The sequence below is a fragment of the Sporobolomyces salmoneus genome (genome assembly GCF_050403485.1).
Source record: "Sporobolomyces salmoneus JCM6883 DNA, S_salmoneus_JCM6883_v1_ctg15, whole genome shotgun sequence".
NCBI classification, from domain to species: domain Eukaryota; kingdom Fungi; phylum Basidiomycota; class Microbotryomycetes; order Sporidiobolales; family Sporidiobolaceae; genus Sporobolomyces; species Sporobolomyces salmoneus.
In genome coordinates this window covers 163403-188806 of record NW_027481148.1, presented here as the reverse complement: position 1 = coordinate 188806, position 25404 = coordinate 163403, and the positions used below count along the sequence as shown (strand labels likewise).

The window sequence follows — 25404 nt, the reverse complement described above, 5'->3', positions numbered from 1 at the left end:
CCGCTTTCCCTTCCTTCCGACTCTGACGTGGCAGTTGCAACGACTTCAATACGGTCGCTTAACATCGAGGACGCTTGGAATTAAGGGAAAATCCTATTATTCGTGGAGAGGACGCTCGAACTGTTGCGCTGACTTCGATCGCAGCTCTCCCTGAAGCGTTTGGGCTTGATTCCCCCTCTCATCGGCCGGGCGTAGCTTGAAGCTCCTCTACGCCGACAAAGCTTACTTTCTTTGCGTTAGCATCGTCGAGATTCTCATGGAATGTCAACGGAATTTCCTGTCGTCTTCCCTGCTGTTCGCGCTATGACTTGAGGAGTCGCTGCGAAATCGTCTGTTCCGTCATCTGTTGGAGTAAGGTGACCTGTCGCGGACAAGTGCATACCTCAGCCGCTCGCCAGAAACGAGAAGAGCACGAAAGTCAGGCTGAGCTGAAGCCTCGCGACCTTGTCTTTGACTCTCCCGAAGCGAAACGAAAGACTGACATGCTCCTTGTAATGCGCCAGCACACGAACTTTTGTGTTGAGTGTGCGGTCTTGTGCGGCTTGTCGAAACACAGCGAACCCTTCAGCCTTGCGAGATTGATTCAGCTCTTTCGCTCCTACACAACTCAGCTTACCTAATGGCGATCACTCTCCTCACCTCTCCTCCTCCCGCCTTGACTCCTCCCGAACTACAAGACCTATCACAGTCGACTCCGGCATCGTTCGAAGGAATCGCACCTCTGTTGAGGCATTTCGAAGAGGAAGTCGAAATCAGAGTCGAACCCGCCTTCGAAGGCTTCGCGGGTGGAAAGGGAAACGTATACATCACTGAAGAGTAAGTACAAGCCGGTCATCTCTCCCCAGGAGCGACAGAAGCGAGGGAGAATTAGCAGAATAGATGAACTTCAATCTTGGGCGAAGAACATTTCTTGCGTTCGCGCTTGAAGGTCCAGTAGGTGTACGCGGAGTGCATCGTAACAGTACGCCGCATCCGCGGGCTGGAGAAGCGAAGGACAGGCTACTGCAGCAGTTTCCTTCGATCAACCTCGTTTTGGCGCCCTCGCAGCTCAATCTGGGAGTAACGAACAGCTCAAGAGTCTCTGGAGATAAGTACAGTACTGATGACCCGTTTGTTTCGCCCTCGCAGAGCACTTTCTTTCTTCTCGACCTCAACTTCTACCGGAATCTCCTTCCCCTATCCTCATATCACTCTCCATGCCGTATCTCGAGCTTCCTCGATTCCTTCTGCTGCGACAACAAACGGCGACTCGAATGGAACTGAACCGACAACATCGAACGGAGGACCTTGCCTTTACTGTCAATTGGAGGAAAGCGAACAAATAGACGATTCCGACGATGGATCTGGTACGAGAGAAATGTGGATCGTACCGAAACAGGAAGAGAATCGTTAGTCATCTCCTGGTGTCGCTTCCTTCCCTTGAAACCAAAAAGCTGACTCCGCGTGTTCTCGCAACGCTCAAAATCTCTAGTGGAAAAGATCTTCTCTTCCCTTTCTTACTGCGCTTCACTCCATCCCCCTTCTCACTCGGGAGAAGCTTCAGTCCTCTCAGAGTCGCAATCCGCCCAACAATCTTCTCAAGCATCAATGTTCGCTTCGATGGGACTCGACCCCGATTCAATGGTTTACGCAGACGAGAATGGACAACTAGCAGGACCTGGGCTTGCGCTACTCGATGGGGAAGGAGTCGAGGGACAATGGGAAGATGTTGAGGAGGGACAGGAGGAGAGCACCGGTGGAAGACAACGGAGTGATTATGTCAATCCGGGACGACGAGCGCCTTATTGAGCCAAGCAATTCTGATCCGTTCTAGCATAGATGAATGGCAACAAACGAGAATCAAAGTACTACGACCGTGGTGAACAGCAAGTTGGAGAGAAAGAGAAAGAAAGATTCCGCGCGATCAAATGCCGTGCGAATGTGGTAGAGGAAGGAGGTCAAGGTGTTGAGCGAGTGGGTCTCTCGCGAGCCTCCGATGAATGGGAAACTGTGTCGCCAAAATGACACAGGTTAGTTCTCTGCGGGCTTCGAAGATGGAAGAGATTGTGACGCACGAATAACAAAGCGTTGCAACAACACAACACGACAGAAAGTTGAACGACAGGGCACAGCATGGAAACAGGGAACGACAAAAGAAACGAAAGTCGAGAGATACAGGAAAGATCAAAACTGTTTCCGACAACGGACGTCAGCAAGAGCTCGGTGTCTACAAGGACGAGGAGATGGAATTACCTGATCGAGAAAGTTTGAAGCGTGCACCAAGTCACTCAGTCCTCCTCCGAGCTTGCCGTTCGCACTTCCATTCGCTAAAAGGAGTTCGAGCTCAGCTATCCTATCGTCCTTCTGTCTCAACTCTTGATCCTTTTCCTCGATCTTAATCTTGAGTTCCTCGTTCTCCACTCTGAGCGTCTGACATTCCTCGACGACGGCCTGATACTCTGCCGCACGTTTGTCCCTCGACCTTTGCGCCGCCAACCGATTCCTCTCTTTTCTTTCCGCTGCTCTATCTGATCCCGACGTCGATTGACCTCCGTTTGAACCTGAAGCGTGAGGTTGCGGGCTGACGTTCGGTGATTCGAACGAAGGCGAGGCGGGATCGAGTCCTCCAGATCCAGTGAGAGCAGGGTCGATAGGGAAGGAGAAGGAGGAGGGGCTATCAGACGTTTTGATACGCTTTCCCCTCGTTCCGGTCATATCCTTTGGAGGGGCGGAGAGAGGTGCGAAAGTGGGAGTTGTTCAGCGATGAATCACTCGCGGAGGGGAACGAGAGATGGGAAGAGGGACAGAGGAGGCGGGCGCGCTTTCGTCCGGTTCGTAGCTCGAGCCGAGATCTGCGGATTCAGTGTGGTTTTGACCGGCGGGTAGTTGGTCGAGATGGAGACAGTGCGGATGCAAGAGGAAAGAGGAAGCGAAAGAGGCGAGACGTTCGCTTTCTCACTCTCCGACGGCATCAGAGCTTGATCGACCGCTACAAAACGACTACTCGACGCGCTTCAAACTCAGATCAGCTATCGGTAACGCCTCAAACGGCTTCACGACGATTCGCGGACACGTTTCAGACGCTTAATACATTCACTTCGACTCTCTCACAGTTCATTCCGACGAGGGACAGTGTGCGGCCACAGGATCTTTGGAACTGTACAAGCATACGAGGCACGGTCTCAAGCGCTCAGAAGCTGTTCGTCGCGACTACTTCCCCTCACCTTGTTTACTTCGCAGGGAAGTCGACTCTGACGCCCTTCACAAGCTTCTGGGACCTCTATTCCATGTTACAGTGATACTGAGGCTATTCTAGTCGATATGTTGAAGTGCTCGGTGCTCAGGAAGTTGTTGAGGGAGCTTTCTCGATGAGGTCATTCGATCTCCCATCTCTCTTTCGCTTTGCTCTCTCTTCCTCTTCTCTCGCTCAGTCTTTGCATGCTCTCAAGACGAGCTCTATACTTTTCTCCTCGATCTCTACGCACCTTCACATCCAGCTCTCGCCTCAGTATGCCTGCTCAGAAACGTTCTCCTTCCTCCTCTTCCTCTCCACCACCTTCGAAACCCTCTCCGGCAAAGAAAGCAAAAGTATCGGCGACACCAGCTAAGAAATCAAAGGTAGAGGTGGACGAAGGGGCTGATGTACTAGGGAAAGGAATTTGGAAAGATTGGCCCGCTCCTCGCGATCAACTCGAACTCGCTAAATCCTTCATCTTCGAAGCGTGAGTGTCCTTTCCTTTGCAACAGAGATCTCTTCGACTCACGCTGATCTCGGTGCCTCCTTCTCTGTAGAGTGAAAGATAAACATCGAATTCTGCTGTGCCCCGACAAGGATGCAGACGGACTCAGTTCCTGTCTCGTCCTCCATCGTGCTCTCACAGAACACCTATCACATCCTCCTCACCTCATCCAAATCTACTTCCTTCCGAAAGGGATCAACATTCACGCTCCCGAAGCTCAAGAACAGATGCTCGCAATCAGATTCCCGCGAGACGGTTCTACCAAGGAGGAGGAGGAGGACAGTTCCGCTTATTCTGGCCCGACACGAGCAATCATCATGGACCAAGGATCTCGACCCGGTCCCGCCTTACTCCCTCCCGATAAATGTTCAACCCTCTTGATCGATCATCATCAATCTTCCGAATTTCCCGACTCGATCTCGGTTCTTTCAGCGTGTAAATCGGAACCAGTCGCGACAACTTCGATCCTCGCTTACCTCCTCTGTTGCGAACTCGTCCCTTCGTTGAAAGAAGACCGAGAAACCAGTATGGGAGCTCTCTTGGGATTGTACGGAGATTTAGGAGCGTCAAAGATAAACCTTTCCGATCCGAGTCTACCTTGGCCGACGTGGTTGGCTCAATGGGAGAAGACGTTGACGAAAACGAAACTATCGAAAGCGACTGCACTCTTGAATGCCCCTCGCAGAACTCCCGAATTCAACGCAAAGATTGCGTGGGAAGCTCTCAACGGATGCAAAGGAGAGTTGAAGGGGATCATGGAGGACAGGGCGTTAGGAGAAGCGAAGGAGAGGACTTCGAACGAGACGACGAGGTGGCAGGGAGCAGCGCCAAAGTTCAGTAAAGATGGACAAGTTGCGGTAATTCGAGTCGAATCAGGTTATCAGAGTGAGTGCTCCTCTTCTCAGCTGCTTCGAGGCGATCGGGCTGACTCTTTCACATCGGGACTCGCAGTTCATCCGGTTATTGCGACGAGATGGCAAGGCACTTTGCGAAAAGCGAAGACACTCGTCTGTATCATGGTGAGTCATCTCTCCGGATGATCGTCTGAGTTCAAGCGCTCGAGCTGATAGCATCTACCGAGTTCAGTGCGCCAACTCGGGTTACACTCCCGGAAAAGTCAACTTCTCCTGTCGAGCTCCTCGTCGATCCAAAGATGATCCGGCGTATACGGGCCCGCCCGACCTGATTGGATTCCTCAGAGGATGTATTCCGCTGTGCGAAGAATTAAGTCCGGGATGGGGAGATCGAGTTGGGCACGATTTCGCTCGAGGGCACAAAGAGGTGAGCTCTCCTGCTTGGTCTCTTGCACCAATATTGAAGTACAACTGACAATGTGCGGCGCAATGTAGGCTACGGGTGGAATCATACCAACCGTCAGCTCTAGTTTCTTTCTGTCGCCTTTTCCGCTGAACTTCGACTGACGGAGGATCTCTTCGTTGCGTTTACAGGAAGAGTTCGAGGTCTTGATGCAAGCACTCGAGATCGGAGTTAAGGCTGAGAAGAAGGAAGGATCGAGTCCAGCGAAGAAAGTCAAAGGAGTGATTGATCCGAACCAGAAAACCACGCTCGACGGGTTCTTCGGAATCAAACCGAAGAAGGAGAAGAAGGTAGACGAGGGAGGCGAATAGCCTCAGTGACTTGAGGACACGATTGTCGTTGTATTTCACATTTTCGCTCCTTGATTCGCTGAGTCTTGATTGCAAAGAGCTTTCCAGACGAATCTTTGAGCTCGTTCCATCATCTCTGGCGTACATGCGTGCCCCCTGCAGAGTCAACGAGCCCGACCTGATGAGCTCGACAAGCACAGAGCGAAAAGACGGAGAAAACGACTCACGTTTTAGGCTGTACCGAAACTTGCAGCTCTTGTAACTCCCCTTCTTTCTCTAATCGCTCTACGAACTTCTCGCTTCCACCCTTGACGAAGTTTACAAGGGTATCATCTTCACCGCTCAACACGCAAATCTTTCTCCCCTTCCACACCGACATTGGAGCTTGATCTGGATCGTGCTTCTTGAGGAGGTCGATGAACGTTTTGGGGAAGTAGGGAGGGGACACAGTGAGTGGACCGGAAGGTGCAGGGAGGTTGAGAGCTCGATCTGAGAGAAGAGTGAGGGTCGAAGGGGCGCCGATGATAGGGATTCCGAGGCTGATTCTTGGTTCTGGAAGGCACGAGGAGCGCATGAGTGTCAGTGCGATGTGTACGAAGAGCGGACTCGAAAAGACCTTACCGTAAGCGAGGGCCAACCAGGTCGCATGACCCCCAAGACTGATCCCTGAGCAATACCAGTCGACGATCTCACGCTCATCGTTCGGGAAGAGCACTGATGGTAAGAAGTCGATCAAGAAAGAAACGTCTTTTGCGGTACCAGCTACGAGGGAAAGGAAAAGAAAACGGTAAGCTCGACGAAAACTCGAGACTCTTCCGAAGAGGCTATCCACGACTCACTCTGAATCGCCATCATATCGACGGCATGTGATGCGTTATCCAATTCGTCCTCCTTCATTCCTTGCTCCTCTCTTTCCTTTGCTCGCTTCTTGCCTCCTTCTTTCCAACCAAAGTTCTTCTCCCTCTCAACCGTCCGGTGTCCATGGTTTCGCTGGTCGAAGGTTACTACGAGGAGATCCGATTGCGTTTTGGGTACAGTCGGACCGACCGGAGGCGAGAGGAGAGTCGAAGCGAATGTCGAGATCAACTTGTCGGAAGCAGCTCCGAATCGACCGTGGAGGAGAAAGAGGACGGCGATAGGTTTCGCGATAGAAGTAGGGGAGAGCGACTCGAGACCGTATACCTGAATAGGCAGTCCTCCGACGGTGAAAGTCGTAGCCGGCGGAGAAGTCGAAGTTTGTGGGGACATTATCGTCAACAGCTGAGCGAGCGCCGTATTGAATCGGTTTATGAGTTGTCTAGATCGTCAGGAAGGGTGATCCGATTCTTGCAGAGTTGAAAGTAGAGGAAGAGAGCGAAGTCGTCTCCAGATCTCTTTTCGCTTCTTACTCTTGATCAACAAATTCGAACCTCGGCCTCGGGACACTGGAACGTTCTTCAGCTCTCTCGCTATCTATGGAGATCAACGGCTCGACCGACACTCAAGGCGCAAGCGACTTGTCACGAAACTTCTCCCATCCGATTCTCCCCAACCCAAAAGACGTCGAGACTTTCTACTGCATCCCAATACGAAAGAAGCGCGAGGCTCGCAGTATGTTGCGGTATACTCACATTCGCTCCACCTCCAACAGCTGATGCCAAATATCGTTTCATCTTGAATTCGCAGAAAACGCGGCATCGCGGACGCTTTCGAGGTTCTTTACAGCTAAACCGATTCGGATCGTAAGGGAGCTCTCGCGATTAATCCCGCACACAACTTCTATACTATTTGAGATGACCTGACCCCGATTGATGACAGACTGGAACGGATCATCTCTCTCGCCTGCCCGTTGAACTCCTCGACCTCATTCTTGTACTCGCATGGACAAATTCGGAGCTCACAACTCGGCCCATATCGAAATACCTCCTCCTGTCGCAAGAACGAGCGATTTACAAAACGGTCATTGTCGAATCAAAGGAAACTTTCGGTCGGCTCCTCCGTACGCTCAAGGCTCGACCGCAGAAAGGTCGACATACAAGTAAACTAGTATGGAAGCATGTCCCCTTTCGAAAGGACGACCCGATCAACCGGGGAGACCTCTTGCGCTATTTGACGAATTTGGTCGAACTTGAAGTCAGCTTCCTGGAAAGTACCGTCGACTTCTTGAAGCGACCAGAACTCGTAACGTCCCTTCGTATCTTCCGGCTCTCCAAGACCTCCCTCAATTCCTCCATCATGGAGTGTCTGAGTCGAATTCCAACTCTCCGACGTGTCGAAGTGGATTGGAATACGTTCCAAGCAATCGAAGGGGAGGAAGCGCAGTGGACTTTGGCTCGACAAGTACGGCAAGTCGGCATCCTGTCCATGTATACGCCGCAGACCCCGTCACGACTTCTTCGAATCTTCCCCTCGGCTCACATATCTTGTCTCCACGCGTCGAAGGATAACTACACCTCTACCCTCCCATTCTTTGACGCCATCGATCATCAACTCCTCTCTCTTCGACTTACAAGCACAAGCGGGCGCACTTATTTCCGCAACGACACTATCGATCATCTCTTTCCCGAATACCAAAATCTTCAGCACCTCCATCTCGACTTTCCCTTCTACTCAGAATCTTTCCAGACCCATCTCCTTACTCTCTCAAACCTCGTCTCTCTCAGCCTGACCTTCTACAAACAAGCTCTGAACCTCGACAAAATCTTCGAGCGTTCCGATCGTTTACCGCACCTCCGCACGCTCAACTTCGCCTACCTCCTAGACGAACCAGGCTTCGAGTTCGACTTTCCGGCAGCATACGAGCAGCGCAACAATCCGACCCCATCTCTTGGTTATGACCCTTTTTCCCTTCTTCAAGGCGTCACGAATCTGGCGCAAATGACGGACTGGAATTGCCCGGGGAATCGTACTATCTCCGACCTTATTCGAGAAGCGAAGGAAATGGTCGAGAAAGCGGAATCGATCGGTCTCGTCGTCCAAAGCAATCTCTCAGAACTCATCCGAGTTTTCCGCCTGCAAATCGTCGAATGTTACAATCGAGCGGTCGGCGATCTTTACTTCCACGAGCTTACGGAGCCCTTGGAATATGCCCTTTGTCTCGCAGAAAAGTACGGACTCGATATCAACTTGGTCAAAATAAAGGCCGGAAGGGAGTTCCAAGTCGACGATCTCGAATGGTTTGAAGACGAACGTGAGGATGAGATGATGCCTTCGTGTCGATTATACGGCCTAAGGTTGCGAGGCAGCAATTCAGAGTCAGAGTCAGATTCGGAGTCGGAGATGGAGTCGGAGGTGGAATCAGAATCAGAATTAGGATCAGAGTCAGGAGTGGAAGAGGACGAGGAAGGGGACGAGGACGAGGGCGAGGAAGAGGAAGAGGAAGTGAGCGTGGGATCGGGTCAGGCTTCGGGAGAAAGTGAGGTTGACTAACAAGACGGATAACCATGATTGTGAGCATTCCGTTTCTCTCTATCGACACTCGCTAGACTGTCTGCTGACTCCATCGCGAACATAGTCGCCGTCCTATTCGCTTTTTACTGAGTCTGAATTTCTCTCGCCTCTCTGGATTCAATCAAACTCCTGTTCAAAGTCATCAATAACGTGTCACTGAGAGCTCAACATTAGCTGCTGCGGACAGACCGTGGTTAAACTCTCTGCGACGACCGAACGAACGACGACTTTCTTTCGTCACTCGCGAAGATCCGATCGTTCTTTTCGGAGCGAAGGGTCTCGCTCGAGCTCCACTTCCTTGCGTAACCAGGAAACGCTACTATGAAGACACGAGACGTGACAAGTCACCAGATCGAAAGCTGTAAATGATCTGGACGGCGACTAGTTCAGCTTGGATTGGGTTGGCCGCTTGCCTTTCGAACTATAACACATCAACTTGGCGAGCGATTCTTTCTGATCAGTGGGCAAGATTTCGAACGTGGCTACGTCGATGCAAGCAGAGAACAACGGAACAGATCACGAGCCAATCGATAACTCTTTTTCTTCTCCCCAATTGAACCAACTGAAATCTAGAATGACAACGAAACGAGAGCCCAGGAACACAGAGAAACCCTACAACAACGCTAGTAAACAACAGACTCAGACCTTGGCGCCAACCTTTTCCTTCTCCTCGTCAACGACCGGTTGATCCGTCTCGGTGATATCGATGAGCGAATCCGACCCTTTGTACTCTGAACTCGCTCCAAGCATGTACCACAAGAAGACGACGATCAAAGCGGCGACGACGACCAAGGAGAACGAAGTCCAGTTGCCCATGAGGTAGCGAGGTCCGTCTTTCGAGGGGAAGAGGAAAGGAGCAACGATTCCGGCAGTGTTTGCGATAGCGATGACTCCTCCAGTAGCGACTGCAGTCGAGGTTGCTCCGGTCACGGTCGCAGTGCGGAAAGCGAGGCTGGAACGAACCGAATCGAAGTCAGCATTGACACTCGAGACGGAAAAGGAAAGGAAACTCACAAAGGAATGACCGCGGCATTCGTACACGCGATGAAGAAGACTCCCATGTATCTGACAGGCCAATAGGTGACCGCGGCGAGAATAAGATAACCCGCTGCGACAATGGTACAACCGGCGAGAATGTGAAGAGGCCTTTCTCTTGTGCGATCCGAGTGCCACGAGTTGCCGATAATGACGAAGAAGGCGAAGACGTTGGGGAAGACGGTCATGAGTTGCCCAAAAGCTCCTTTGAATCCGAGGGAAGCGACGATGGTTGGCGCAAAGTCTGGTAGAGAAAGCGATAGATGAGCTTGGATTCACGCAACCCAAAGAGTAAGAGACGACTCACATCCAAACGTGTTCAAAGAGTTGGTCAAGCAGAAGTAGCAAGCGGCGAAAACCCAGAATTGCCACGACTTGAAACAATCGATCGCGGCTTGCTTGTCGAAGTGTTTATCCGTTCCCTTCGGAGCGAACGGTCCCATGCGGTGAGCAGCAAACACTCGTTCCTCTGGCGTCAGGAACTTGGCGGTTCTGTGGTCGTTTGGGGATCAGCTCTGAGCGAGAAAAAGGAGGTTGAAAACTTGAGCTTACTCGGGATAGTCGGGTAAGGCGAACCAGACAAAGATTCCCACTAGAACGGCCGGGATACCTTCGATGATGAATCTGCGAAGGAATCAATCGAATCGAATGACGAATCAGTATCTCCCAGAAAGAGACGAAGCAGACGAGGAGAACGAAGTATGCTCACAGCCATTGCCATCCGTGAAGCGATGCCTTGCCAGAGAGATACGAGACACCAGTTGCGATCAATCCACCGAAAGCACTGGCGAACATTCAATCCGAGGAACGTTAGTTGAGCAAAAGGGAGAAAAGAAGAAAATGCTCACCCAGCGACGGTGACAGAGGCTGAGAAGATGGCCATCCTCGTCGCTCGTTCATTCGCTTTGTACCAGAAGCACAAATAGTAGATCATGCCACTTCAAATTCGCGAAAATGTCGAAGTTTGCCAAAAATGTCAGTTGCAAGGTCAACACCAACTCTGAGGAAGAAAGACGAACGGGAAGAAACCTGCCTGTGACGGTGATTTCGGTCGCAAGGTCAGCGCTGAGTTCGAGTAGAAAGAGTTGAGGACTGAAACGCACTTCGGCGATACCCAGAAAGATACGGCAGATGATCAAGCCGGTATAGGAACTGACTGCCGCCGTGCAAACCGTGACGATGCCCCACGAAACCATGATTCGCGAGATCCATTTTGAGGGCGAAAAGTACTTGAGAGCGATGTTTGACGGGAATTCGAGGAGAACGTCTGGCGTAAGCAATCGTCAGTTTCTCGTCAACAAGATTGAAAGAGCTATGGCGAGACGAACAGGGCACGAAGAAAATTGCGACTACTAAATTGTAGCGCAGTCCTTTGAGGTCGAGAGTCTCGACGAGAGATTCACCAGGCTTGTCGTTGTTCAAAGTTCGCGCGTTACCGAGATTCGTGCGATCCAGAAGATCTGCAAAACCAAGAATCAGCACATCGCAGCGACAGCGAGAGTGAAAGAAACGCACTGAGGAGGTAACATAGACAGATCAACGGCATGATACGCCAGTCTTGTTTGCGAACGATTCGTTTTTCCATCTCTTTGTAGTCCGCCGAGTCGGGGTCGAGCAAGTGACTGTCGTACTCGAGAGCCGGAGTTGCCATCGTCGAAAGTGAGGTTGAGTGAAGGAGAAGAGGAGAGAAGAGAAAGCGTCGAGCTAGCTCTGAACTTTGAGGGCGGCTGCGATAAGGCTCGAAAAAAAGTTTGTCAGGAACCGTTTCCAAGATTTAGGCCGTGATATCGGGAAGATCTTGGTACAGTAAACTGTTCAGTACGATCAGTTAGATCAAGTTGCATCGCAATAAGATAAAGAAGCGGAAAAGATGGAGGAAACGGAGAAAACGGAATCGATGCTCACCTTTCATTCTCGTAATGATAGTAGCGTGTAGTCATGCGGAAGAGTCTCCGCACTCAGCTTATCGACAGGAGGCAGCCAAGATAGGTCAGGGTGTGAGGCGGAAGAATCGGAAACCTTGTTGGAGAGAGAAAGTTGCGTGTCTCGTGCTCGACGAGCATGTCGAATCTTTCTGAGCGAGCGCCACCTCGGTTGGAAAGAGAACCATCTAGTCATAGCTCCTGGCAAACGTAGCGCTGATTCTGTGTACCGAGTTGAGAGGGAACCGGTTTGCTGCAGAAGGCGGAAGAAGGGGACGAACGAACCTCGCTCGCACCAGAGCCGAATGATGCTCTTGTCTGAATTCGGATAGGATGGTGCAGTCGGTGGAAGAGCGTGAGACAGGGAAGAGAGAGTTGTGACTCAACGATCGATCAACAAATCCCTCTCTCTCCCGCTCTCGGTAATCCTTCAATCCGGCTTTATCCCTTACGTGTTGCTACGACCAAGCTCTCGCTACTCACCTCAATAGCCCGCCTCGATCCGTTCCTCCAGTTCTTCCCGACGCGACTTTTGGTTTGATCAAAACAACTTCCAAACGATGTCACGCTCGAATACGACGGCTGCACAACTAGCCCAAACGAATGTGAACAATAAACAAGGTGACTCAGCGCCGATCGATCCTACTCCGCTCGACTTTGATTCGGAAGCAGATTTGTTGGCTCTCCTCGATCGGATGCGGGAAGAACTAGGGCAGAGGGTAACAGCCGCGATGGAAAAGGCTCAGAACAACAGTAAAGGCAAAGCGAAGGAGTCACTAGATAGGGCGAAAATCGACGAAATCGTTCAAAAGGTTCGTTTGAGCCTCTTTCTCTTCCTCCCTCAAGCGGAACTCTGATCAAACGGATATGCGCGGGTTGTAACAGAAGTTCTTCGATCATGTCATGCAAACGGTGTTGAAGAACTGCACTATCGCGGGTGAACCTTACAAAATCGACAAAAAGACGAGAAAAGTTGTTCTCAAAGGCGGTACGTCGCACTGCCTTCGTAGCTCAGGCTCCCGTGCCGTGTAGAGGACCTGACCCCGGTTGTATGAATCTAGATGCTGTAGAAACTCAACCTCTCGATCAGAAACTCGACGCAAACGTGCGGAAGTATCAAGAACAGCTCTTCGATGCGCGCGAAGTCAACGCGAAAGAGCGTATCGACGCACCGCAGCGGGTAGCCGAGGTACGAATGCAGATCCTGACAATCCTCATACGGCTGAGCTATGGCTGACCGCGCGAGTACGTTCCGGTTTCACAGGATGTCAAGCGAATGGTCTCGCTCGATCGCGAGAGTCTCGACAAACTTGAAGGTATTCGATTCGTGCTACCTGAAACTGAACAGTCTCTGCGACCAGACACAAAGGAGAAAGAGACGGGTCCGTGAAAACTCCTCTATTGTCGAGTTGCGAAGACTTAATACTGATTCCGCCTCTGTTCGGATCACCAGATGGCATCACTCCAGCTCAAGCTCAAGAGTACTTTGCAACCGCGAAAGACGGTCTCAAGCAGACTCTTCGAGTGCGTGCTAAGTCTCAGTTCTTTCCCTCGCTCAGTCGCTGACTCGCCTCTTTCTGCTGAAAACAGGACGTTCCACATCTCGACAATGCGACGACGCAAGCGACAAGTACGGCGATCGACACATCGAGACTGAGCTAGGTTCTTCGCCTCGAAGATTCGTCAGAATCACCTCTCTCGCTTCCGTCTCCTGTCTCCCCTCAGTCGTCATTGTTGTTGTGCTCGAAATTGGACTCTCTCATCTCAGATTGATTGCTGTTTCGCGACGCTTACGGACGACGTTCAAGCGACCGAGAGAGCAACAAAAGACGAAGTGACCAGCACAGAATAAGTTGAGCAAATCCTAGGGAAGATAGAAATAACAACAAACGAGGCATAAGGAGCAAGACTCTAGGTACAATAAGAAGGGAGACGACGTCAGAACTCTTCCTCGTCGTCCCAATCTTCTATCCTGCTCTTTTTCCACCTTCTCCTATCATCGACAGGCAAAACGATACTAGCCATCTCCACTCCGCGAGCCAAGTCGGTCCAGACGAGTCGTACCCATTCTCCGTAAACCTCTTCACGGAAATGTACCGCATCTGGACTTCTACCATTCTTTCCAGGTTTCATCCATTCTGCGTCCAAGGTGATTCCCCTCGTCAAAGCTTCGACGTTGATGGTTCGTCCTCCTGCTCCTTGTTCAGTCGAGATCGCCTCGGTAAATTCGGGTCTCGAGCGAGTCACTGAATTCTTCGCAGAGATGAAAGCGTTTTGTCGGACTAGATCTTGATGAGGGAATCGGTCGAGAGGGATATAAGTCGGGTTGACGTGAGTCGTCGTGAAGATCCGGAGGTTCGAGGTATCTCGTTTCGAGCGGGAGAGACCTGAGTCTTTATCGAGGAGGAAGTCGAGGGAAGAGATAGAACCGGGTACGGAGAGTCGTTCAGAATGAGAGCCGAGGGAGAGATAGGTGCGATGAGGACGGAGAGTGGATGCGATACGTTTGAGGGATGGGTTGCCGCGGTACGAGGCGCCGAGATTCGCATATTGAAGGTAGTCGGCGAGATTTGTATCGACGAGACGGAGGAGATCGTGTCGATTATCATCCAAGTTTTCCTTCCACGCAAGTTCCTTCTCTTCGTCGTTCGTGATGAGGGGTTCCTCCGATACGGGTGTCGTTTGATACCACCAGGACCAAGTCACGACGATGTCGGGCAGGCTGTCGTCACTAGGGATCTTGCCCGAAGCCGAACGACTCGCATAACTTGCGTGAGTTCCGTTGTGAGTCTTCGAGTCCCTGACCGGCAGAGCGTTGACTTTGTGACCGTTACCGAGCGAGTTGAGGAACTGAGAATACATGTTTCGAGTATTTGAGTCGCCGACGAAATGAATCCAGAGGGGAATCTTCTCCTCGTCAGTCGTCGTGTTGCTCGGAGCGAAGGGAGTCGGGAACGAAGGAGTGACGAGAGAGCACGGATCTGGAGTGGTCGGAGTGTAGGAGAGGGAAGACCAGTAACCTTCGAGGGAAGACAAGTCGGTACAGAGAGGTAGTGCCGCCTCCGATTCGACCACTGATGATCACAAATCGTGTCAGTCCTGTCTTGAGTCTGGGTACAACGGGGAAAGCTCACGGTCTCCACCTTGGACGATTCTGACCGCTTCCTCAATCTCGATCCTCTCGCCAATGTATCTGAGCTGTTCCCCTTGTTCCTCGCTGATCTTTGCCTCTTCGCAAACCTTTTCCTCGCCTCCACATGTTCCTTCGAGAGCCTCCGGGAAGTAGCCAAACTCGAGGGCGACTTGCAGCTCGTACTGTCTCTGAGGAGTTTTGAGCGGTTGAGGGATACTGAATTCGTAGGAGTCGAGAGTCTCTGACAGGCGAGGTGTTGGGAGAGCGTAGAGCGTTTCGAGCTCGGGAGTGGGCGAGAGGACATCGGAGAAGGAGACGAGTCGGGCAGAGAAGACGGCTTGCGAGAGACAAGCTCGAGGGATGTCCGAAGCGAGGGGATTCCGAGGAACGATCGAGTAAGTTGTCGCGTTCGACGTTGAGGCTGCCATAGCCGCACGGACGAGGCAGTGCATCCGTCAGCTTCACGCCGACAATATGGTCAAATGAATCGAAAACTGCGAACTCACCTTTCAACGTCCAGAATTTCGGATCTCCCGCCTGCTTCTTCACCTCTTCAGAGCATTCGACCTTTTCGACGATCGGAGTGTCCACGCCTGGTTCATCCTCCTCTACGCCTTCGACATCGTCCTCTTTCGCGACTTCGTCGAATCCCTCGCTGTACCCAAGTTCTTCTTCAAACCCTTGGATGCCCTCTTTGAACTCTTCTGATGTCTGCCAACCCCAATTCGCCTTCATCGCATCGAACGCTTCCCTTGAGGACCCTACAGCAGCCGAAACTTTCGAAGGGAGAGCTTCTTCCGGCACGACGAACAACGAACTGAACAGAAGGACGACCCCACATCCTCCTAGCGCGTAGTAGACTTTCCTCCACCGTGAATGAGGGCGGGAACGTGCCGAAAAGTCGGTACCGGGAGCGGCTGGAGGTTCTAGCGTTGATGAAGGCGAGTTCGAAGTGGGTAACGGCGTGTATTCAGCTGATCTGAACCATGACATAGTCTGTTCGTCGTCTCTTATCAATGGGTTGACTGGAAGGATGAAGTGAGGAAGCTAACGAACTGTTGGTTCGTTGAACCTTTCGCGATTTCGAGCCGCTTGCGTAAAGGTTTGCGCGTTTATTCGCACTGTCGGTGTAGTTCGATACTGCAGATGCTTGAGCGTATACTCTGATGCGCTCCGCAAACGGAGGAGACGAATTTCAAGCTTCAAGTTGTCGTGAGCTTTGAATCTGTTCCCTGGAGGTCGGATAAGGTCACAAGAGAACGTAGAAGAATGTTTGCACAACGGAAGGATACGAAAGAGATGTGAAGAAGAGAGAGAGAGAGAGAAGAGAACGAGCAAAAATTTGGTAACAAAACGAGCAAAGAGAACTTGGAAAAAAGTGTCGAACAGAAAGAGCTGCTCGCGCTGTGATGAGGACGCGATAGCAGGGGAGTAGGTAGTAGTAGATGGAGATTGCGATATGGATGCCGAGTAAATGAGGGAGACAAGAAGGGGCGGAAAAAGGGAAGAAGGGAGAAAGACGTTGATCTAATCCGAGTTGGGCTTGATTTGACTTCCGACACTGGCCTTGCGGGAGTAGAACTGTGAGTTGAGGACGTTCAAAGATAGTCAGCAAATACAGCAACTAGGTAGCCTCTCAACAATCCATGACTCACCTCGTCGAGAACCTTCTTCGGGATACGGTTGAGTTGCTATTGACGACCATCGAGAACCAAGTCAGCTCCAGACCCTCCCTCTGCAACAAAGGACCAGGGATGACGTACCTCTCGAGGGAACACCCTCAACAAACTCCAAGCCAAGTCTAAACTCTCGTAAATCGTCCTCTTCTCGTTGAGACCCTGTGCGACAAACTCGTTCTCGAATCGGTCAAGGAACTCCAACGCGAGCTAGTATGCGGAACAAACGCGAGGTTGTCAGTGATTGCCCTACTGAGAAGAGAACGAAGGAATGGAAGACGACTCACTTTCTCCTCGGTCGAAAGAGCTTCTTCTCCGACGACGGCCTTCATAGCTTGAGCATCCTTTCCAATGGCGTACTGTAGACGGATACCGATGAGATCGCGACCACTCACGGAATAATAGAGGGAGAACTTACAAGCGAGTACATTTGATTCGACACATCTCCGTGATCTTTGCGAGTGAGACCTTCTCCGATCGCCGACTTCATCAGACGAGAGAGCGAAGGCAAGACGCTGCAAAGGCGAACGCATGATCAGGGTCGGCAGCCTGAAGAGTCACGAGGCGAAGGAGACTTACTTGATGGGAGGATAAATCTGTTTGTTGTTCAATTGACGATCGACCGAGATTTGGCCCTCCGTAATGTAACCAGTAAGATCGGGAATAGGGTGGGTGATATCTATCGTAGTCAGGCACGATCGTGAGCAATGGCTGCTCTCACGAGAGTCAGGAAAGTAGTCTACGCACCATCGTTGGGCATCGTCAAAATCGGGATCTGAGTGATACTTCCGTTCCTTCCTTCGACACGACCAGCACGTTCGTAAATCGTCGACAAATCAGTGTACATGTAACCGGGGTAACCACGTCGACCGGGTACTTCTTCTCGAGCGGCAGAAACCTCACGAAGCGCATCGGCGTAAGAAGACATGTCGGTCAAGATGACGAGAACGTGCTTCTCGAGTTGGTAGGCAAAGTATTCGGCGGTGGTGAGAGCGAGACGAGGAGTAATGATACGTTCGATTCTGCGCACGAAAGGGCGAAGTTCAGTTTCGAACGAACTCGAGGGAAAGGAAACGAGGAGCTCACGTAGGGTCGTTTGCCAAATTGAGGAAAAGAGAGACACGGTCCAACGAGCCGTTCTCTTCGAAATCTTGTCGGAAGAAACGAGCGGTTTCCATGTTGACTCCCATGGCGGCGAAAACGATCGAAAAGTTGTCTTCGTGTCCGTCGTGAACGCCTTTCGTGGGTGCTCCTTCAGGGTTGCGTTCAGTCGACTGTTTGTCGACGAGACCGGCTTGACGACAGATTTGAGCGGCAATCTGAAGAGAGAAATGCACGTTCAGTAACTGAGACAGAGAAAGTGAGGAATGGTTGAGAGGAAGACTCACTTCATTGTGAGGAAGACCGGATGCAGAGAAGATGGGAATCTTTTGTCCACGAGCGATCGAGTTCATCGTGTCGATCGTCGAGATACCGGTTTGAATCATTTCTTCAGGATAAATACGAGCGTAAGGGTTGATTGGAGAACCGTTGATGTCGAGGTACTCTTCTGCGAACACCTTGGGTCCCTTGTCGATGGGGTTACCACTACCGTTGAAGATACGACCGAGCATGTCCTCGGAAACGGGGAGTTTCATCGAAGAACCGGTGAATTCGACGTGAGTAGCGTTGACATCGATTCCTGAAGTTCCTTCGAAAACTTGAACGATAGCCTTGCGACCGGATACTTCGAGTACTTGTCCACCACGTACAGTTCCGTCGGGAAGGGTGAGTTGAACAATCTAGACGAAGAACAGAGTCAGTTTCGTTGGTTCGACGCCAATTCCGGATGGTGAACGCTCACTTCGTTGTAGGAAGGGAACTTGACGTTGTCGAGGACGACCAGGGGACCTACACGACAGAACGGGAGTTAGGATCTGTCAAGAGCGGGAGAGAGAGAAAGGAGAGTTACCGTTCACGGCGGAAACTGTCCTGTAGTCCAATCTCGGGTTGACATCGTACTTCCTGACAGCTGCAGCGGCGTTGATACTGTCTCGAGCGAGTCGTGACACAGTTGAAGAGGAGGTCGGGGGAAAGGGAGAGTTTGAAGTGGGGTGTCGAGAAGTGAAGGAAATTCGAGGTTGAGAGAGTCGAGGAAGAGTAGAGAGCAAGCAACGAGTCAGTTACAAGCTCCTAGGGGTACCCTGATTGGTCTCGAACGGTTCCAGTACGCCTGAGCGGTTGATGACGCTGGAGAGGGTTTCTCAATCCCCTCTACGCCGTCCTCCTATGATACCTTGACAGCCGCCCCTCCAACCAGACTACTGACCCTACCCGTAGTGAGCTTCGAGAGTCACCTCGAGGAGGTGTCGTCGTTTCCTCCCTGACCCGCTCAGATACCGATTTCACGTCCCTCATGAAACAGAGGGAGAGCGGGACTTACGCATAGGCTTCCTTCTCGCTTATCCGAGCATCTTGAGCTACCATGTTGATTTGGAGAGGAACCGGATCGGTGTTGAAAGTGGAGAAGCGAAACGATTCGGTTCGATCTCGCTTGACTTTCGACTACTCACTTGAAGGTTCTGTCTCGTTGATGGACTCCCTGATAGCTGACTGCTAGCATCTCGCCCGTCCGCGATTCTCATTACCTCCTCCGCTCCCGAACGTTCTGCCCTCTCTCTCACTCTCTGATCGTTGCGCTCGTTTCTTCGTCGCCAGTCCTCGTCTATATGCAAGTCTCTTTACCGTGACGGACATCAGCGACACCACCGGAACGCACGTCAGTAGAAAAAGAACAAGTCTGAATGCATGCAAAGGAGAGGATCTCATGTTTCAGTCGGTTCCAACTCTCTCTCGCTCTCATCATCTTCAGCTTTCACTTCCTTTCAGATCTCACCACCGTCACATTGCGACATATAGTGAACTCTACCTCGACTAGCCACTTCTCTCGCTATGCGCTGTACTCGCTCTCCCGAATCCGAAGTGACGTTGTCTCGACCCGGACCTCAACAACGTCAGCGGATCCGATCGCCCTCTCCTCTCGACTCTCATAGACACCCTGCACTCTGCTCAATGCCCCTCCCGACCTCATGGACTCCAGCTGAACTCCCAATCCAAATCTCCTACCTCCCTCGACTTCCTCCTCTCCCTCCTCAAGCGATTCATCAGGTCTTCATGCACAAGTCTGCTGCAGGTACCAGACCTGAAGAGGCCTTGCTCTATGAAAGTATCTCGTACAAACCCCTCGAGTTCTTCGGAGATGCAGTCGTCGAGTATGAAGTCTCTCGTTTGTTGAGGAAACGATTACCGCTTGCTGGGCCTGGGGTTCTTACGGTGGGTCTCTTGACTGTTCGAATCTGATTGCTGGCGATGATGAGGGACTCACGCTTCTGTTTCTCTCTGCGCAGCATCTTCGCTCGAAACTTGTTGACAATCGCACTCTAGGAATTCTCGGTTGGGGTTTAGGACTCGCTCCTCACGTTCGTTTCGGCAAAGGGTCTCAATTTGCAGGAGATCACGGTCGTAACTGTCCTCAGAGAACTGTCGCTGAAGTCCTCGAAGCGCATCTTGGAGCTTTGGGAGAAGACGAAGGTTCGAGTTTGGCTTTAAAGGCTTGGTTCGAGGAAGTCTTGGGTACAGAGAGTCGAGTCTTTCCCGATCTTACGAAAGAAGCAGTGGATCGAGAAGCGAAAATGGCCGAATCGGTGAGGAGGAAAAGTTCCGGCGGACGAGGCACGTCTCAACTTTCCCTGCTTGAGCCGTAACTGTTCTGTCTCGAAGCTAACTTGTCTTCATTTCCACGTGAATAGATCGTATCAATCCCAGTACTTCCTCGTCTCTCACTCGTTTCGAATGCGAATGCGTTGATCGAAAGAACTCGGCTCAACTATTCACTCTCGAGGACCACGATCATTCGGCGAACTTACAACGAGGAGGAGCTTATTGGCATACTACCTTGTCTTACAACGGACAGAAGTTGGCTTGCGCTCGAGGAGGGAAACGCTTGGACGCGCGACAAGAAGTCTGGGCGACAGCACTCGCTGCTACTCTAGAATCGACCTCGGCGTCGAACGCGAATGTAGACAGGGAGAATGGTGGTGGAAGCGGAAGGGAAGCAGATTGGAGAGAAAGGTTCGGGGGAAATGGAAGATTCGAGGTTTGCAGTTTCGGTCGTGTTTCCCGGTTTCGTTTATATTGAACGCTGTCCCTTCTCCTCCTTGGGATGTTTTGTGATCTCCGAGATTTGTTGTTTCCTTGCTATCATAATGAGTGACTCAATGGAATCTCGGCGTGACTCTCCAAGAGTGCTCGATCCAGGAGCGACAGTGGTCTCGATTCAGACTTCGTTGACGTCTGACCTTGACCTTTGCGAGCTCACATCTCGGTGGAGAGGCATTTACGCTGACAGAGAAGACAAGTCTGAAAATCCCAGCTATCGTCGCTCGCGCTTGCGGTTTACTGCTCGCAGCTTGTTGCTCTGGGCTCTGGCAAAGCTTGCCCGTTGAGTGGAGAGGAAGAGATAGCGCCTACAAGTCGGATCGTCTCAGAGACGGCGTGAACTCGCGTTCAAGGGGTCGGCGGGTTTTGAGCTTTGACGCGAGCTGTCTCTTGTCGTCTCGCACCGTAGTCGTAATCCGTTAGGTCGTGAGCTCTGCGAAGCGACGACTCAATAGTTCTAGTTGACGCACGAAGGGACCTGGACGAAGGATCTGTCTACAACGATCATAGCGGTCGTTTCACGATGAGCCTCTTCCTGACATTTTGCCTAAGAGCCTCGATACTAGGTTCCCCTCTTGACCTTCGATGGTGGAGGCGACGCGCACAGAGAGCACTCTGGTGTCACGGACGATGCAAGCTGCGAGAAAGATGGGAAGAGTGCGGAAGAAATGCAATTAGATGAAAATGCGAACGAAGGATCAAGTCAATTTGTACACCTTTATGATATCTATCATTGTTTACTTGTAATAGGGAGAAAGCTGTATAATAGAGTGGAGAGAATCTAGAACGAGAGTGTGGAAAAAGCGAAAGGACGAAAACGGAAGAGAGCGAAGAGCGACGAAGACGAGAGGATTTATGCCTCATCGGCGAGATCTCGACGTTGAACCTTCTCGACGTGAGACGATTGAGCTCCGAGCTTGAGCTTTTGAGCGTCATCGCCTTGTTCCTTCGATCCGTAAGGAGTCCACGAAGAAGACCTCCAGGCGGGGACTCGGGTGAGGTAGAGCTCATCTACTTGAGCGAGCGAGAGGCCACGAGTCTCCGGAATGAAGGCCCATGTATATACCGTGAAGAGAGCGATAGTTCCTGTGTGAAGCAGCGCAAAATCGTCAGTTTTGCGAGTTCTTCCTCAAACAGCTTCCTTTCCTACTTACCGGCCCAAAGGAACTATCAGAGAGCGTAGTAGTGTCAGCACATCAGAGAGTAGACTGTAGAGAGGCAGAATGCGGCGCACGGTAATATTCGTCTGCAAATTTCCGTAACCCTCGTCAGTAATGTACGGTACAATGAGCGCAATGATCTGTAGAACGAGAGAACGAGTCGTCAGACGAAGCTTGGAGTTGAGAAACGAGGAGTAGAAATAGAACTAACGAAATTGTTGAGCCAGTTGGAGGCGGTGGCGAGGGCTACACAGTAAGGGGCGATGCGGAGAGGGAACTGTTCGGCGGCGACAACCCTGGTAGCGGAGAAAAAGGGGAAAAGACGAAAAAACAAAATGTAAGTCACCGGTCGCTGGATTGAGGCTAGACGCTGGGACTCACCATCCAAGAGGTCCCCACGAGGCAGCGAAACCAGCAATGAACCAGCACGAGGCGAAGATGAGACCTTTACCGTATGCTGGGTCATTGGGGTGCGAAGCGGCCATAGCTGAAAACGAAAAGGGCGAAAATCAGTCCCCTGAGCCTGTCAGTAAGGCAGGGAGGGTAGAGGACTCACATCCAGCGACGATTTGACCAGAGAACATCATGAAGGAACCGATGAAGAGGAGCTTACGACGACCGAGACGATCGACAGCGAGGAGACCACTGCGAGAACGAACGAGCTGGTCAGCTTCCCGCGTTCAGAGTACGCCTGTTTGGATGAGACTTACGGGAAGGTGGCACCAACGTTACAAGCACTGAGAAGGAGGCACGAGAATCAGTTCGAGTCCAACGTCGAGACACAAAAGACAAGACCTACCTCAAGATGAGTTGAGTGAGGTAAGAGTCGGCAATACCGGAAGTGGCAAAGAACTTGTTACCGTAAGAGAAGAAGAACTGAACGCAAGAAACGAACGGATTAGCCAGAGACTCTGCCCGCCGGAAAAAGCGACGGAACGTACGTTGACACCAGTCCATTGTTGACCCATTTGAATGAGAACACCGTTCATAGTACGAAGGAACATGCGGTCCTTCATCTTGAAGCAGTCGAGGTAACCAGCGCTCTTCGCAAGCTTGTCTTGTTCGACCGACTTGATGATTTGATCCATCTCGCGGGCGATCGCGGGGTCTTCGGGCGAGTATCCACGGAGCTTGGCGAGGTTGGTTTGAGCTTGTTGCAAGTTTCCGCGTTGAACGAAGTAACGAGGAGATTCGGGAGCGAAGACGGTTCCGAGGAAGATGAAACCGGCAAAGATGAATTGAACGGCGATAGGGAAACGCCACGAGAAGGCATCAGCACGGTCGTGGAGAGAGTAGTTGACAGCGTTCGAGAGGAAGCTAGAAAGCGTAGACCCAGAAGAACGATCAGTTTTGCTTTTGACGCAAGTTCGACGAGACAGTTTCAAACTCACATTCCGACGGTAGCCATAAGTTGGTAGGTACCGGTGATGAGACCACGAAGATGTTTGGGACTGCACTCGGCTTGGTAAAGGGGAGCCAAGAGGGAGAGAGCTCCGACACCGTAACCAGTCACCAATCGTCCGATCATAGCTTGTTCCCAGGTGTTCATGGCGGAGGTTTCGATGGCGAGACCGATCATGAAGATGAACAAACTGATGAGGTACGAGACCTTGATACCGAGACGAGCGGAGATGGTCGACATGGAGAGGGCACCGAAAAGAGCTCCGAGGGACATGAACGAGGTAATGAGGGATTGACGGGTCGAGGGGATGGTGTATCCGGTGGCGGAGAGGGGGTCGGGTTCACCAAATCGTCGAGCGTCTATCAGTGAACATGGATCAGTTTTGTTTCTTTCGCCTTGAACGCTCTCGGCAACAGTAAAAACTCACAGTCTCCATTCTGTACGAGACCGGCGATAACTCCTTGTTCCCAACTGTACCACACGATTCAACGTCGAAAGTCAGCTGCCGAAGATCGAGATGAAAGATCGCGCGGTGTTCGCGACCGGAGAAAAAAAAAAAACAAGAGGACGCACCCGAAAAGGAGACCTGCGAGAGATTGGAAGAGACAGAGGGCGACGACGAAAGGAGGGGCGGGATCCTTGACGGGGACGACGAGACTGTCATCATCGCTAGAGACGCGAATTGAGTCGGAGCGCGAAGGAGGACGGCTCGCTTTCGTGACCGAGGCGACTCGACTGGGGGCGGCAGAACCGTTGAGGGTAGGGGCGTTGGAGGTGTTGGCCACTGAAGGATCTCTTGCGGGAAGTTCCATCTTGCAGAAACTCTCGAGCGGGGTTGTGGAAGAGAGAAAGAAGAAACTGGAGTCGAGGGGGAGGAGAAAGAAAGAGGGCTGGTCTGTTAAAAACTTGAACAGCTGGACCCCAACAACAGCCCCGGTCCAGCTTCATCGATCTGGTCGTTAGTCTTGCCGAGGAGAGGCGGAGACTGGGGCCACTGATTTTTTTCTTTTTTCGCTTTCCGAAGCGCGCTTCTCAGTTTCTCGACCGTTCTCGATTCCCAAAAGTACACTCCTTTTCGTAATCCGTACTCAGCTGATGGCACCAATTGAGAATTGAGCTGGATTACTGTAAGGTTGAGGCGAGTCGATTTCACTCAGAGAAGGTGGAATACGAATTAGTTGAACGATCGAAAGAGGAAATATCGTGAACGAGTCCGAATGTAATGGCGTAGTTGATCTTCTCTCACGTGTGCCAGTCCGAGAACACCCTACGCTGTCAGAGAGAAGTCTTTCAGAAGATCTCTTTTGACGACAAACGGAAGACTTACACAATCTGTCGAATCCTCCAAGCTCAGTGTCAAAGACTCAAAGCTCTTCGTTACCCCAGTCCGGAAAAACATGTCTCCGCGCTGTCAAACATACGCTCTCCGCTCTTTCTCCTCGAATTTCTCTCGCCTTTGGGGCCTTTGGGGAAGTCGAACGAAAGATGGAGCATCGATCTCGGAGTCGTGTGGTTCACCTGCCTTGTCCGATACCACCCGGATTTCAACATCCAGACACTGCTGAGCTGGTCGTTGCCGAGCGAGAACGTAAGAGTGAAGAAGTCGGTGTGGCGAAAAGAGAGGGCGAGAACAGGGAGAACGAAGATACTTGACACTCTCGGCGGCCTAGCGGAGACCGAGAGAACGTGTATGAGCAAGCGATGCAGTGACGAGTACAGTACAGTACAAGTGACGAATGGATTGAGGTCTGAGGAGAAGTTCGATCAGTCAACGGACTCGCGCGAAGATTTTCGAAAACTTCGAGAAGCTCAAAAGGTGTTGTTGCCCCTCACCTTCATGCTGCCCTACGATCGACTCTCGTGCACTGTCGTGTACTGTAGTTGTCGTCGTTATCCGAGCACGTACCCCTCGCCAAACGGCCTCGATGAGAGAGCAGTGAGTAAACATCGAAGCTTGTTATGCTTTCTCGCGTTCAGGCGGTACGGTAGGGTTCTGAATACTGTAGTAGAGAGGTAGGTGGTAAGAATGGAACAGATCAATTGAGGGCGAAAAATCGCTCAAGTCGCGATCGAACCTCAAGCTTTGGAACCACCGCTCACTTCGACCTACTCGTTCAGCTACGA

General features: G+C 51.6%; 11 protein-coding genes across 11 annotated transcripts; 5 read left to right on the top strand and 6 right to left on the bottom strand.

The window, feature by feature from the left end:
* Positions 1 to 619: 619 nt before the first annotated feature.
* JCM6883_001373 (Voldacs domain-containing protein) lies at positions 620 to 1788 on the top strand (the record flags this gene model as incomplete). The annotated part of the gene is made up of 3 exons (XM_076631226.1): positions 620 to 816; positions 1129 to 1388; positions 1472 to 1788. 3 exons carry the CDS (start codon positions 620 to 622, stop codon positions 1786 to 1788), a joined length of 774 nt encoding a protein of 257 aa, XP_076488805.1.
* A 375-nt stretch (positions 1789 to 2163) lies between these two features.
* JCM6883_001372 (bZIP transcription factor) lies at positions 2164 to 2694 on the bottom strand (the record flags this gene model as incomplete). Its single annotated transcript, XM_076631225.1, has 2 exons — positions 2164 to 2169; positions 2233 to 2694. The coding sequence occupies 2 exons, from the start codon at positions 2692 to 2694 to the stop codon at positions 2164 to 2166; spliced, it is 468 nt and encodes a 155-aa protein (XP_076488804.1).
* A 795-nt stretch (positions 2695 to 3489) lies between these two features.
* Positions 3490 to 5347, top strand: JCM6883_001371 (uncharacterized protein; the record flags this gene model as incomplete). The annotated part of the gene is made up of 6 exons (XM_076631224.1): positions 3490 to 3701; positions 3772 to 4604; positions 4671 to 4738; positions 4806 to 5000; positions 5069 to 5092; positions 5168 to 5347. 6 exons carry the CDS (start codon positions 3490 to 3492, stop codon positions 5345 to 5347), a joined length of 1512 nt encoding a protein of 503 aa, XP_076488803.1.
* A 35-nt stretch (positions 5348 to 5382) lies between these two features.
* On the bottom strand, positions 5383 to 6574 carry JCM6883_001370 (alpha/beta hydrolase family protein; the record flags this gene model as incomplete). The annotated part of the gene is made up of 4 exons (XM_076631223.1): positions 5383 to 5482; positions 5554 to 5878; positions 5948 to 6088; positions 6166 to 6574. 4 exons carry the CDS (start codon positions 6572 to 6574, stop codon positions 5383 to 5385), a joined length of 975 nt encoding a protein of 324 aa, XP_076488802.1.
* A 1608-nt stretch (positions 6575 to 8182) lies between these two features.
* JCM6883_001369 (uncharacterized protein) lies at positions 8183 to 8734 on the top strand (the record flags this gene model as incomplete). Its single annotated transcript, XM_076631222.1, has 1 exon — positions 8183 to 8734. The coding sequence occupies one exon, from the start codon at positions 8183 to 8185 to the stop codon at positions 8732 to 8734; it is 552 nt and encodes a 183-aa protein (XP_076488801.1).
* A 660-nt stretch (positions 8735 to 9394) lies between these two features.
* On the bottom strand, positions 9395 to 11375 carry JCM6883_001368 (uncharacterized protein; the record flags this gene model as incomplete). The annotated part of the gene is made up of 10 exons (XM_076631221.1): positions 9395 to 9707; positions 9770 to 10034; positions 10098 to 10282; positions 10343 to 10414; positions 10500 to 10574; positions 10639 to 10728; positions 10810 to 10823; positions 10894 to 11057; positions 11119 to 11250; positions 11306 to 11375. The coding sequence occupies 10 exons, from the start codon at positions 11373 to 11375 to the stop codon at positions 9395 to 9397; spliced, it is 1380 nt and encodes a 459-aa protein (XP_076488800.1).
* An 897-nt stretch (positions 11376 to 12272) lies between these two features.
* Positions 12273 to 13374, top strand: JCM6883_001367 (uncharacterized protein; the record flags this gene model as incomplete). Its single annotated transcript, XM_076631220.1, has 6 exons — positions 12273 to 12524; positions 12598 to 12700; positions 12774 to 12901; positions 12977 to 13094; positions 13166 to 13236; positions 13303 to 13374. 6 exons carry the CDS (start codon positions 12273 to 12275, stop codon positions 13372 to 13374), a joined length of 744 nt encoding a protein of 247 aa, XP_076488799.1.
* A 276-nt stretch (positions 13375 to 13650) lies between these two features.
* On the bottom strand, positions 13651 to 15838 carry JCM6883_001366 (uncharacterized protein; the record flags this gene model as incomplete). The annotated part of the gene is made up of 3 exons (XM_076631219.1): positions 13651 to 14786; positions 14847 to 15266; positions 15352 to 15838. 3 exons carry the CDS (start codon positions 15836 to 15838, stop codon positions 13651 to 13653), a joined length of 2043 nt encoding a protein of 680 aa, XP_076488798.1.
* Positions 15839 to 16372: 534 nt separating this feature from the next.
* On the bottom strand, positions 16373 to 18987 carry VMA2 (H(+)-transporting V1 sector ATPase subunit B; the record flags this gene model as incomplete). The annotated part of the gene is made up of 12 exons (XM_076631218.1): positions 16373 to 16426; positions 16501 to 16536; positions 16609 to 16731; positions 16809 to 16880; positions 16940 to 17036; positions 17101 to 17200; positions 17269 to 17543; positions 17608 to 17840; positions 17910 to 18302; positions 18365 to 18411; positions 18473 to 18549; positions 18944 to 18987. The coding sequence occupies 12 exons, from the start codon at positions 18985 to 18987 to the stop codon at positions 16373 to 16375; spliced, it is 1551 nt and encodes a 516-aa protein (XP_076488797.1).
* Positions 18988 to 19572: 585 nt separating this feature from the next.
* JCM6883_001364 (ribonuclease III domain-containing protein) lies at positions 19573 to 20857 on the top strand (the record flags this gene model as incomplete). The annotated part of the gene is made up of 4 exons (XM_076631217.1): positions 19573 to 19833; positions 19908 to 20217; positions 20310 to 20631; positions 20818 to 20857. 4 exons carry the CDS (start codon positions 19573 to 19575, stop codon positions 20855 to 20857), a joined length of 933 nt encoding a protein of 310 aa, XP_076488796.1.
* A 714-nt stretch (positions 20858 to 21571) lies between these two features.
* JCM6883_001363 (sugar porter family MFS transporter) lies at positions 21572 to 24092 on the bottom strand (the record flags this gene model as incomplete). Its single annotated transcript, XM_076631216.1, has 12 exons — positions 21572 to 21804; positions 21873 to 21885; positions 21953 to 22018; positions 22090 to 22174; positions 22260 to 22365; positions 22435 to 22523; positions 22589 to 22615; positions 22678 to 22754; positions 22820 to 23195; positions 23270 to 23639; positions 23708 to 23751; positions 23854 to 24092. 12 exons carry the CDS (start codon positions 24090 to 24092, stop codon positions 21572 to 21574), a joined length of 1725 nt encoding a protein of 574 aa, XP_076488795.1.
* Between the last annotated feature and the right edge of the window lie 1312 nt (positions 24093 to 25404).